Source organism: Eimeria maxima, genomic scaffold (assembly GCF_000499605.1).
Source record: "Eimeria maxima Weybridge genomic scaffold, Emw_scaff332, whole genome shotgun sequence".
Lineage (NCBI taxonomy): Eukaryota > Apicomplexa > Conoidasida > Eucoccidiorida > Eimeriidae > Eimeria > Eimeria maxima.
The window spans coordinates 1-12,500 of NW_013566182.1; the positions used below are offsets into that span (position 1 = coordinate 1).

A 12,500-nucleotide genomic window follows, 5' to 3' on the forward strand; every position below is an offset into this window, starting at 1 on the left:
GATATACATATACATATACATATACATATACATATACATATACATATACATATACATATATGTTATATTATATGTGTTATATAATATATAATATATGTATATGTATATGTGTATATATATAATATTGCTTAATAAGAAGAACTACAACCCCACCCTTATTAACACATAATATAACATAACAACCCCACCAATATTAACACGCCTACACATAACAACATACACAATGACAAATATAACAACAAGCAGAACAACCCCACCCTTATTAACACACACGCACACACAACAACAACAAATAAAACAATAAGACAACACACAAATAAACACAACAATGCATGGATCAATGCATACGCATGCATGGATGGATGCATGCATTATTATGCATGCATCCATCCATGCAGTGCCAGCCCCAAAAAGGTTCTTACAAGAAGTTCGCCTTTGCTTCCGAGACAGCATTTCCCGCATACTCAACTATAAACTCCCCTCGCCTTATGGGCTCTCCAGCAAAGACACCCCACCTGCAGCAGCAGCAGTAGCAGCAGCAGCAGCAACAAGAACAGCAACCGACAACCCCCCTTGCCTCCTGCTGAAAATTGCATGCACTAGTAGCAACAGCGGCAGCACCGTGAGCTGCATCAGCAGCACAGCACTAGCATAACCAAAAGCATCAGCGCCATCACACGCATTCCCAACAGCAAGAGCAGCAGACAACAGCAGCAGCAGCAGCAGGAAGTATACCCGTGCACTGCAGAGCGGGCGATGCGGAGACACTTTTGCCGCGCTGCGAGTTGAGTTGCCTTTGATGGGCTTTCGTGCAGCTGAGCCGCCCCTGCAACACCAAACACCGCAGTAGTAGCAGCAGCAGCAATAGCAGCAACAGCATGCGAGCAGCAGCAGCAGCAGCAGCAGCAGCAACAACAACAACAACAACAGCAGGGGTGCACTCACTCAGACGGTCGAGGGCATCATATAAGAAATATAATTCGTTGCGCTGCTGCTGGATGTCAGCAGACTCTGGCAAACACCCGCTCTCCTGCAGCACAGCAGCAGCAGCAGCAGCAGGAGCAGCATCAACACAACAGCAGCACCAGAAGATAAGGAATTAATGCACTCCTTGCGAATGGGGAACCGCTGCATGCAATTAATCAATACGCCAGTGTACAAACAGAGGACGAGGCTGTGTAGCTAGCTAGCTAGCTAGCTAGCTGCGTAGGTCCCCTATACTGCGGCAAGCAAATGGCGTGCTGGGAGCACAGCAGAGGCGTTGGAGGAGGAGAGGAGGCACTTTAGGAGACGCTTTAGAGAAAATTAGGAGACAGAGAAAAGAGACAATAAGGAGATAATTAGGAGACAGTTAGGAGACAATAAGGAGACAATAAGGAGACAATAAGGAGACAGTTTCCTTACCTCCATAAGGAGACCAAAGAAAGGAGACAATCGGCGTCTTTGCGCCTCCCCTGCAGCAACCTCTAATACAGCACCACTTGCTGCTTGCCATGGTGCTGCTAGTACCCTGCTGCTGCTGTCTCCTTGCAGCGGGGGATCTTCAGGATACATTGCAGCAGCAGCAGCAGCAAAACCGGCTCGTCTTGCTGATGATGGTCCTGCTGCTGCTACAGGTGTCTCCACAGCCCTCGATTCGCCTGCAACAGTTGGTGATTCAGGTGCCCGTGCTGTCTCCCTCTGCTCTGCTGCTGCTGCTGCTGCGTTGGCTGGGGAGTCGACAGGGGACAGTTTTAAGGCCCCCTTTTTACGGGCGGAGGGCCTCGACAGACGCTGCTGCAGAGACACCTCAGCAGAAGCCCCTAAACAAAACAGCAGCAGCAGCAGCAGCAGCAGCAGCAAACGCCAAAATAAAAACAGCACCACCAGCAGCGCCGACACGTAAAGCAAGAGCAGCAACAAAGACAGCAGCAGCAGCATCCAAAAAAAAAAACACAGCAACAGCACCAGCAACTGCAGCAACAACTGCAGCAGCAACTACAACTGCAGCAGCAGCAGCAGCAGTAGACAGGTTACCGTTTTCATCAAGTAGACTCCAAGCAAAAAGATCTACAGTCTGCCAGGAGACGGGATCCTCATCTCGATTCCGTTGCTGCTCAACACGATCCCGATCCCACCCCACGTCTTCAGGTGTCTCCGCAGCTGCAGCAGACCGCCAAGGGCCAGCAGACGGCATCTCAGCAGCAGCAGCAGCTGCTCCTGCTGCTGCTGTATCCGATGGAAGATGCCACTGTGCATGTGGTGATAGGCCATCTGCTGCTGCTGCTGCTGCTGCTCGGCTGCTGGCACTACCACTGCTGTTGCTGCTGTAATGGTTAAGATTGCTGCTGCTGCCGGCTCTTCGGGTGCCGCTATTGCTGTTTATGCTGCTGCTGCTGCTACTGCATCCAGAAGCAGCAGCAGCACCTGCTCTTCCTTCTGCTGCAGCAAGGGGCCTATCAGTAGGAAAGGAGACTCTATGAAGTTGATGTCTACTCATTAAGGGGACACCACGAACAACACGAGCACCAAAGGGAGTAGCTTGGATTAGCAGGCCTGCAGCAGCAGCAGCAACAGCAGCAGCAACAGCAAGAACAGCAGCAGCAACAACAACAACAGAGTAGGTTCTTTGAATGAGGGACGAAGATAGAGCCAAACAAAGGAAACACAAGAAGAGGGACAGCTGAAGACTGCAGGACACAGAAGGAGACAGCATGAGTAAGCAACAGGCAGCAAGAGAGAGAAGGAGACAGCATGAGTAAGCACAGCACGAGAAGGGAGACAGTTAAAGGAGAAGGAGACAGATAAAGGAGACAGGAAGAAAAAGGAGACAAATATACCGTATACAGGAGACAGTAAGAGGAAAAAAAAAAGGAGACAAATATACCATTTGAGTGTCGACAATAAGAAAAAAAAAAGGAGACAAGTATACCGTATACAGGAGGCAATAAGAGGAAAAAAAAAAAAAAAAAATAAATTACCTGTCTGTGTATCGTCACATGGATTAGGCATTCCTCCAAAGGAGACAAACTCTGTCTGTAAGGAAGGAGACACAACAGGTATATCTGTTAATATACCACTATATAATTCATCTATATATATATTAATACTATCTCCTCCTCTTATTTCTGCTGCTGCTGCTGTTGTTGTTGCTCCTAATGATGATGCTGATGCTGATGATGGTGATGGTGATGGTGATCCTGCTGCTGATGGTGATGCTGCTGCTGCATTTGCTGCAGTTTCTGCTGTTGCTGCTCCTCCTGCTGCATTTGATGCATCTGTGGCAGCACCTGTTGTATCGTCTTCTACTAAACCTGCTGCTGCTGGTGCGCTTGCTGGTGCTGCTGCTGCTGCATCTGCATTTGCTGCAGCAGTTGCCCCTGCGTCTTCCCACTGTCTCAAGAACTGCAGCAGCGCAGCAGAGAGAAAGGCGAGGACGCGAGGCACAAGCGCTTGCTCAGCAGCAGCAGCAGCATCAGCAGCAGCAGCAGCAGCAGCAGCTTCCAATGCAACGGAGCAACTGCTGCAGGGGGGACTCCTGCTGCTCTGAGCACCGCAGCGGAGACACTCCAAGCGAGACAGCAGATACTGCAGCAAAGCCTTCACTGTTTCCTTAGGTGTCTCCTTACTGCAGCAGGCTGTCTCCTCGCTGCAGCAGGCTGTCTCCTCGCTGCAGCAGATAGCAGCTGCAGCAGCCTCGACCACATGCAGGCATCGCCGGTAGCAGGAGCCAACAGCAGCCACCGCTGCAGCAAAGGAAGCATCTGCTGCTGCAGCAACATCTCCTGCTGCAGCGGCAACTTCTGCTGCAGCAGAGGATGGCGGAGGAAGCAGCAGCTCGACGACCAGCGGGCTGGTCTGGTTAGTAAGGAACCCTCGTAGCTCAGCAGAAGCAGCAGCAACTGGCTGCTGCTGTTGCAGGGAGATGGTAAGGAAGTTAATGCTGCTAGGCGTGCTGCTGTCTCCGTTCTGCAGCAAGAAGGAGACAAATGGATGTGCTGCTGCCTCCTCTCTCCCTACCTGCAGAGACACCCTATTTAATATGTCTCTTCTTAGAGGGGGACCCCCCATAGGCGGCAGCAGCACAGCAAGGAGATGACGACTACCCGCTGCTGCTGCTGCTGCTGCTGCTGCTGCTGGACGTTCAATAGGGAGAGAATTCAGCTGCTGCGGCATTAAACAAAAGGCTTCAAACCAACTTAATCGCCGCATGGCAGCAGCAAAAGGCCCTCGTTGCTGCTGCTGCTGCTGCTGCTGCTTCAGATCTGCTGCAGTGCCTACCTTGCTGCTGCTGCTGCTGCAGCAACAGTTCATGCTGCAGCAGTGTGGGCAGCCATCGCTGAGGAGACGACGCAGGAACGGCACCTGCAGCCGCTGCTGCTGTAGGAGTAAGCCTCTGCCCCGGTAGTTATGTTTGCTGCTGCTTGCTGTGGGGCCCCACAGCTTAGCAGCAAAAAGGGCCTGAGAGACAGAGGGGACGAGCATCTTGCTCTCTGCTGCAGCACGGAGATGCTCAATAAGAAATTCAGCAGACTTTGCTGTTGGTGCTGCAGCAGCACAAAGACCAAGGGGCCCCCGCAGCAAACCCCGACGCACAGGCAACACAGGGGCCTCAAAGGGAACTGCAGCAAAATGCTGCTGCTCCTGCTGCAGCAAACGCAGCAATGTCTGCAGCAGACAGCACATACATACACACAGGGAGACAAGCACTGAGACACAAGCAGCAGCGCAGCAGCAGCAACAGCGACTCAGGGACCACACAGCACAGTACGGTACCAACTAGATGTGTATTCACCGCAGCAGCAGCAGCAGCAGCAGCAACAGCAACAGCAGCAACGGAAAGAGAAAGGTGTACCAATTCTTGCTCCTGCAACAAACGGGCAGACGTCGTTTCTCCTCGCACTGCAGCAGATGGCGGCAACGGCAGCTGCTGCTGCTGCTGTTGCTGCAACTGCTGCTGCTGCTGCTGCTGCTGCTGCTGGACTAAAGGTGCAGCAGATCTTTGGCGTGCAGCACCAGCAGAAGCAGCAACAGGGGTCGAAGGAGACACCTTAATCTCCTCAGCAGCAAATGCTGCTAGCAGCAGCCGCTGCTCTGCTGTGCATGTCCTTGGGTAAGGAGACAGTGCTGTGTGTAGCTGCAGCTGTTGCTGCAGCCATGTCACAGCAGCAGTGCATGCAGCAGAAAATGAACCCGGGTCTAGATGTTGTTGTTGCTGCTGCTGCTGCGTTTGCTGCTGCTGCTGCTGCGCATAGCTGCAGCAGGCTGGGGTGAGTTTGCTGAGCTGCTGCAGCACAATCGCCAGGTCCTTTAACGTAGGCTTGCTGCTGCCTTCAGACCCAGCAGCAGCAGCAGCAGCAGGCGCAGCAGCAGCAGCAGAAGGTTGCTGCTGGTCTACTGCTAGCAGCAAAGAGAGGAGAGGGGCAAGGAAGGGATGATGTGTCTGCAGATGGAGACAATGAGCAGCAAAAGGAGACACCTGCAGCAAACCAGTCCCCTCCTGCTGCTGCCCACAAAGCCTACAGACACAACAAACAGCAGCAGCAGCAGCAACAGGCATGCAGCGGCTGCAGCAAGAAACTCAGCAGCAACTGCTGCACAGGATAAATACACAAACGTTCAAGGTCTTTTTGCTGCAGGCAGCAAGCGGCAAAAGCAGCTGCAGCAGCAGCAGCAAGAGCAGCAGGAGCAGCAGCGAGAGCAGGGCCTACCTGCATGTGAGTCTCCTTGGATTGCCTGCAGCAACAGGAGACACCGCGAGGATATCAGCAGCGTCTCCAAGGCCACCACCAGAAGGGGCTGCTGCTGCTCCTGCAGCAGCAGCAGCAGCATCAGCCCCCATGGCTGCTTCCTGCTGCTGCTGCTCTGGTTCTTGCTCCTGTTTCTGCTGCTGCTGCTGTTGCTGCGAGAATGACCAAGAGAGGAGAAACACAGATGCCTTCCCAGCAGAAGCATGGTGCTGCTGTTGCTCTTGCTGCTGCTGCTGCTGCTGTTCGTTGCTTCTGACTGCAGGAGCAGCATGACACGCAGCAGCAACTGCAGCAGCAGCAAGGGCCTCTGCAGCAAGAACAGATCCCCCTGCCTCTTTCCCCTGTACCTTTTCTCCCTTCTGGTGCGTGCCTGCTCGCCTGTTGCAAACATCCCTATCTGCTGCCCCTGCTGCTCCTGCTGCTCCTGTTCCTGCTGCAGCACCACCACCAGTAGCAGCAGGGACCTTGGGGCCCCCCTGGGGGCCCCCTGGAGAGGGTTTGAGGGTACGATTACGTTTAGGGTTTGCTGCGAAGGGTAACTGTAAGAAATAGACATAAGCAGCAAACAGCAGTCTCCTAGGGCAGACTAGCTGCTGCTGCTGCTGCTGCTGCTGCTGTTGTCGTTGCTTTCGGGTACTAGAAGAACCAGGGGGGCCCCCCATTAGGGCCCCCTCATTAAGGAGACGTAAGGGGAAATAGCGGCAGCAGCAGCAGGTGTGGGGCCCCACCCCCCTAAATGCCTTAACACAGACAGCCTGCCTCTTACACTCCCAATGGATAGTTGCTGCAGCAAAAGGGTCTCCATCTAATAAAGGGTCTTTTTTTATGGGGGCCCCCGGGGCCCCCTGGGCACCTTGGGGGCCCTGGGGGGCACCCATACGTCGGGCTGCTGCTGCTGCTGCTGCTGCCTTTAATAAGGCAGGAAGAGATTCAGGGTGACGACGCCATATTGGTAAGGACTGCAGCACAGCAGCAGCAACAGCAAACTGATCCTTCGCAGGTCTTATGCCTTGTGCATGCACCTGCTGCTGCTGCTGCTGCTGCTGCTGCTGCTGTTGCTGCTGCTGTTCGTCGGGAGGAGAGGACGGCTGCCGCTGCAGGGGACGGCGTTTACGCAAGAGTCCCCTCTCTTGCTGCTGATTGCTGCTCTCTGCTGCAGAGAAACTCTCACGGAGACTATCAGCAGCAGGAGCAGCAGCAGGAGCAGGAGCAGCAGCAGGAGAAGCAGCAGCAGCAGCAGCATCGGGGGGCCCCACATCTGTGGGAATATCGAGACGCCGCCTCTTGTCAAAGGACAACATAGGGGGCCCCAGGGGGGCCCCAGGGGCCCCCAGGGGGCCCCCCAGGGGGCCCAGGGGTGTCGCAGTCTCCGTGATATAACCTAAGGGCTCCGCATAAGAGAATGGAGAGAAGCTGCAGCTTGTGGCCCCTGCTGCTATGCTGCTGCTGCTGTTGCTGCTGCCGCTGCTGCTGCTGGCAGCAGGGAGCGCAAAGGAGTTGACAAAGGAAGGAGGTATAGGGACAGGAAAGGAGACAGGGGGGGGCCTCTTGCGCTCCCCCACCATCGTCAAGTGTCCCCTCCTGCCTTACACATAGACTGTTTGCTGCTGCTGCTGCTGTTGTTGTTGCTGCTGCTGCAGTTGCAGCAGCAGCAGAAGGAGCAAGAGCAGCAGCAACTGGCGGATCAGCCAGTATGGCTGCTGCTGCTGCTGCAGGGAGAACAGCTGAAGACAGCAGCAAGTCGATAGCAGCAACGATGTATCTTCTGCTGCTGCTGCGTCTTTTGGATCTACAGCAGCAGCAGCCTTAGCTTCAGCTGCAGCATTAGCAGCAGCAGCAGCAGCAAGAGCACGAGCAGCAGCAGCACGAGGACCAGGCGGCAGTCCTTATACGGATGAAGTAATAGATATGTTATTTAAAAGGATAGAAAGAATAAAAGAATTATTATTTAGATAAGACGAAGGAAAAACAAACAAAGACAGGAAAAAGAAAGAAAAGAAGAAGAGAAGAGGTATTAATAATAGCTCATCGTACACCGCAGGAGGTAGAAAGAGGCATTAAATTGTATATAAAGAAATAAATAAGAGGAATTTTCCCCTATACTATTATTATACATAGATAAAAAGGAAATAAAATAATAGTAATTAATTAATTAATAATATATAATTAATTTAATATATATATAAATATAAAGAAAAAATAAAGAAAAGAAGAAAAAAACATAGGGGCCTATGGCGCAATGGTAGCGCGTCTGACTCCAGATCAGAAGGCTGGGCGTTCGAGTCGCTCTGGGCTCACTTTTTATTTTCTTATTTTTTTTTATTTATTTTTCTTTTATTTTATTCATTTTATTCTTTTTTTTATTAATTTTTATTTTTATTCATTAAAAAATATATATTTTTAGCCTTTATACCGTCCTTTTATCTACTATATTACCCGAGTACTGCTCCTGCATGCAGGAGCAACTACTATTAGCAACAGTAGGAGCAGCAGAGGCGGCTTGGGGCTCCTCGTGCTGCTGCTGCTGCTGCTGTTGCTGCGGCTATATTTCCCTACTAAATGTATTCTTTATCTTCTTATTCAATTAATAAGCAAGAAATTATACGAAAAAACATCTAAGAAGTTTACTATAACAGTGCCTTCCTCCTCCCCTTCTCCTGTTGCACGGCTGCTGCTGCACTCAGGTGTATATTCAGCTCAGTACATTGCCTCTTTGTTGTCTTTCCTGTTGTTTTCTTCGTTTTCTTCTTTCTTTACTCCATTTAAACTCGTCTGCAGCAGCAGCAGCTGCAGCAGCAGCAGCAGCAGCAGCAGCGCCACGGCGCCTCCTCTTACAACGTCCGAGTCGTGCTGTTTTAGGAGCGGGAGAAAATGGCAGCTAAACATCGTAAGCAGCAGCAACAGCAGCAGCAGCAACAACAGCAGCAGCAAGAACAGCAACAACAGCAACAACAGCAGCAACAGCAGCAGGAGCAGCAGCAGGAACAGCAAGAGTACAATACGAGTTACCTGAATGATCCCGTCCTTTGATTACTTATCCATCCATGCCTGTTGTATGCTGTGCTGCTGCTGTTGCTGCTGCTGCTGCTGTTGCTGCTGCTGCTGTTGTTGCTGCTGCTGCTGCTGCTGTTTGTTGAATTCAGATCCCGATTTGATTATGTGTAGGAAGCAACCAGGCATTGGTAAATCTTTGCATCTTTTCCTCTCCCCTCCCTCCTCTTATTTATTTATATTTATTTATTTAATTTATTTAATTTATTTAATTAAATTAAATTAATTAATTTATATTATTTATTTTTCTTGTTATATTAATAACAGCAGTGTCTCCTTTTCCTGTGTCTCCTTTTCTTATAAACATAAATATATACAATATAAATACGAATAAAATAGATAAATATATGCAATAAACACGAATATAATAGATAAAAAGACAAAAAAAACTACTAAAATAATAAATAAATAAATAAATTAATTAATTAATTAATTAATTCTTTTTTTATTTATCCTTTATGCAATAATTGGCTGTCTATGTGAGCATTGTGATGGTAAATGTCCAATATGTGATAGTTACTACATGATTATATATACATGAATATGCACAATATAGACACGAATATAATAGATAAAAAACAGAATAAACTAGTAAAATAATAATTAATTAATTAATTAATTAATTAATTAATCTAATTATATTTGTTTTTTATTTATCTATTGTGGAGCAATTGGACATTTATGTGAGCATTGTGATGGAAAATGTCCAATATGTGATAGTAATTGTATAATACATGAATATGTACGAATATAATAGATAAAAACACAGAATAAATTAGTAGAATAATAAATAATTAATAAATTAATAAATTAATCAAATTATATTTGTTTTTTATTTATCCATTATGCAGCAATTGGACGTTTATGTGAGCGTTGTGATGGAAAATGTCCAATATGTGATAGTTACTACATGATTATTATACATGAATATGTACGAATATAATAGATAAAAACACAGAATAAATTAGTAGAATAATAAATAATTAATAAATTAATAAATTAATCAAATTATATTTGTTTTTTATTTATCCATTATGCAGCAATTGGACGTTTATGTGAGCGTTGTGATGGAAAATGTCCAATATGTGATAGTTACGTACGTCCACATACATTAGTACGTATTTGTGACGAATGTAATTTTGGATCCTTTCAAGGAAAATGTGTAATATGTGGAGGAATGGGGATATCGGATGCATTTTATTGTAAGGAATGTTGCCAAATGGAGAAAGATGTAAGAAAATTTTTATATTAATTGTTTTTTCTGCTGTTGCTGCTGTTGCTGCTGTTGCTGCTGCTGTTTTTCGTACTCCTCCTCAGGAGACGATTCTATTGAGGGGTCACAAGGATAGTTTATTTCGTGTACTTCTTTCTTTCTTGTATATGTGTATATGTATATATTTATATGTATATTTATTTATGTATTTATCTATATATTACGTGTATATATGTAAAAAATATATATATGGGACAGCTTTATATGTATGTAATTCACAGCCACCTAGGGTTTAGGGTTTAGGGTTTAGGGTTTAGGGTTTAGGGTTTAGGGTTTATGGGTTTGTTTGCAGCGAGATGGATGTCCAAAGATTGTAAACTTAGGGAGTGCTAAGTCCGATTTATTTTATGCAAGAAAACAATTTGGTGCTAAGAGGAGCTAGCATTAGGGTTTAGGGTTTAGGGTTTAGGGTTTAGGGTTTTGCTTTTCTTGTGTACTGTTTTCGCTTCACCTTATCTCTATTTCTGGGAAGGCTGCGCTAGCCGCAGCGGCTTCTGCTGCTGCTGCTGCTGCTGCTGCTGCTGCTGCAGCGGCAGCAGGGGCTGCTGCTGCAGCGGCCTTCTAGGAGTTTTCTCCTTGGTAGTTATATGACTTCTTTTTGTTTATTGTGCATAATTGGAGGGAATACTTCTGCTGCTGTTGCTGCTGCTGTGTTGCTGTTGCTGCTGTTGCTGCTGTTGCTGCTGCTGAAGTATTGCTTGCCCTCTGTTACCCGCAGCTATGCAGGAGGAGGCAGACAGAATTTAGGGTTTAGGGTTTAGGGTTTAGGGTTTAGTCAGAAGCAGACAGCAACAGGAGACAAAGATATTTAGTAGGGAGGAGGCAGACATAATGATAAAGAAAAAGGAGACACATAAGGAGAAAAAGGAGACAGATAGGGATAAAAAAGAGACAGATAGATAGAAAGGAGACAGATAGGGAAGAAGGAGACGAAACAGAGACACTCATTTTGTGCTGCTGCTGCTGCTGCTGCTGCTGCAACAGCAGCAGCAGCAAAAAATATACAGGCAGGCAGGCATGGGCTGTGCATACACCTCAAGAAAAACTGCATTTGTTAGCAACTGCATGCATGCAGCATGTATACGGCAAGACAGATAAGAAGGGTTTAGGGTTTAGGGTTTAGGGTTTATTATAAACCCTAGGGTTTAGCAACGAGGGGTATTTTTCTCGCCTTTTTTTCCTGTTTTTCCTTATTAATAATAAAAAAGAATTATATTTTATTATTAACAATAAAATAATTAATTAATTATTAATTAAATAATAAATAAAATAATAAATAAATAATTATTTTTCTTTTTTTATGCATAAAAAAGCAAAATGAATTTCTTGCTGCTGCTGGTGACCAATGGTCAATTCAATAACTTTTTCTCCTTTTTTCTTCTTTTTTCCCCTTTTTTCCTCCTTTTTTTCTCCTTTTTACTCTTTTTTATTCCTTTTTATTCCTTTATATATTATTTATTAATTTATTTTGCTATTAAGGGACGTATTATCCTCTTTTTTTCTTCTTTTTTTCTTTCCTACTAAGGGGGGAGGAAGGGGAGCGACCCTCCTCCTCCTCCTTATATAAAAAAGAATTCTTTTTGTTGCTTTTTTTTGCCATGTATATTTGTATTTATTTATTTATTTATTATATTTATTTATTTATTTTATTTATTTATTTTATATATTTATTTATTTATTCTTTTTTTTCCTTCTTATTTACCTCCTTACCTGCTGTCTACTCCTCCCTTCTTGCAGCTGCCTACAAGCAGTACAGAGGAAGATACAAACAAAAGCAGCAGCAGCAGCAGCAGCAGCAGCAGGAACAGTATAAGCAGCAGAAACGACAAGAAGCAACAGCAGAAGCAGCAGCAGGAACAGCAGAAGCACCAGCAGCAGCAGCAGCAGCAGAAGCAAATAATTCTTCTTGTTTAATGATGGAGATGAGGGGCTCTTTTCTTTCTTTGTGTTATTTGCTGCTGCTAGCAGCAAGTTGTCCCTTTGCCTGTGCATTAAGTGCAGCAAAGGAGACAAACAGCAGCAGCAGCACCAGCAGCAACACCAGCAGCAGCAGCAGCAGCAGCAGCAACAGCAGCAGCAGCAGCAGCAGCAGCAGACACGTATCTCCTACGGCACTATTTGTTGTTGCATCTATTGAGGCTATGCTGCGGTCTGCCCCTGACTTGGTGGGGAAACTGCAGCAGCAGCTGCAGCAGGAGGAGCAGCAGGAAGACAGCAGCACAGCAGCAGCAGCAGCAGAAGCAGCAGCAGAAGCAGCAACAGAAGCAGCAGCAACAGAAGCAGCAACAGAAGCAGCAACAGAAACAGACGTCTTCCTTGTACCCCGCAACACAGATACAAGAAACATATATAAGGACAGTTAGCTGTTGCTGCATGCACAGCAGCAGCAGCAGCAGCAAGAGCAGCAGACACAAAAGGAGACACAAGAGGAGACAGTAGATGACTTG

The 12,500-nt window shown here is 47.0% G+C and overlaps 1 protein-coding gene across 1 annotated transcript; it reads right to left on the bottom strand.

Moving 5' to 3' along the window:
* Window positions 1-153: 153 nt before the first annotated feature.
* EMWEY_00028740 (SET domain-containing protein, putative) lies at window positions 154-7,294 on the bottom strand (the record flags this gene model as incomplete). The annotated part of the gene is made up of 12 exons (XM_013481429.1): window positions 154-202; window positions 423-515; window positions 736-826; window positions 946-1,030; window positions 1,405-1,802; window positions 2,017-2,142; window positions 2,961-3,525; window positions 4,345-4,647; window positions 4,835-5,310; window positions 5,470-5,498; window positions 5,691-6,268; window positions 6,458-7,294. Coding segments are annotated over 12 exons (3,630 nt in total), but the record flags the coding sequence as incomplete, so codon positions are not given.
* Window positions 7,295-12,500: the final 5,206 nt, after the last annotated feature.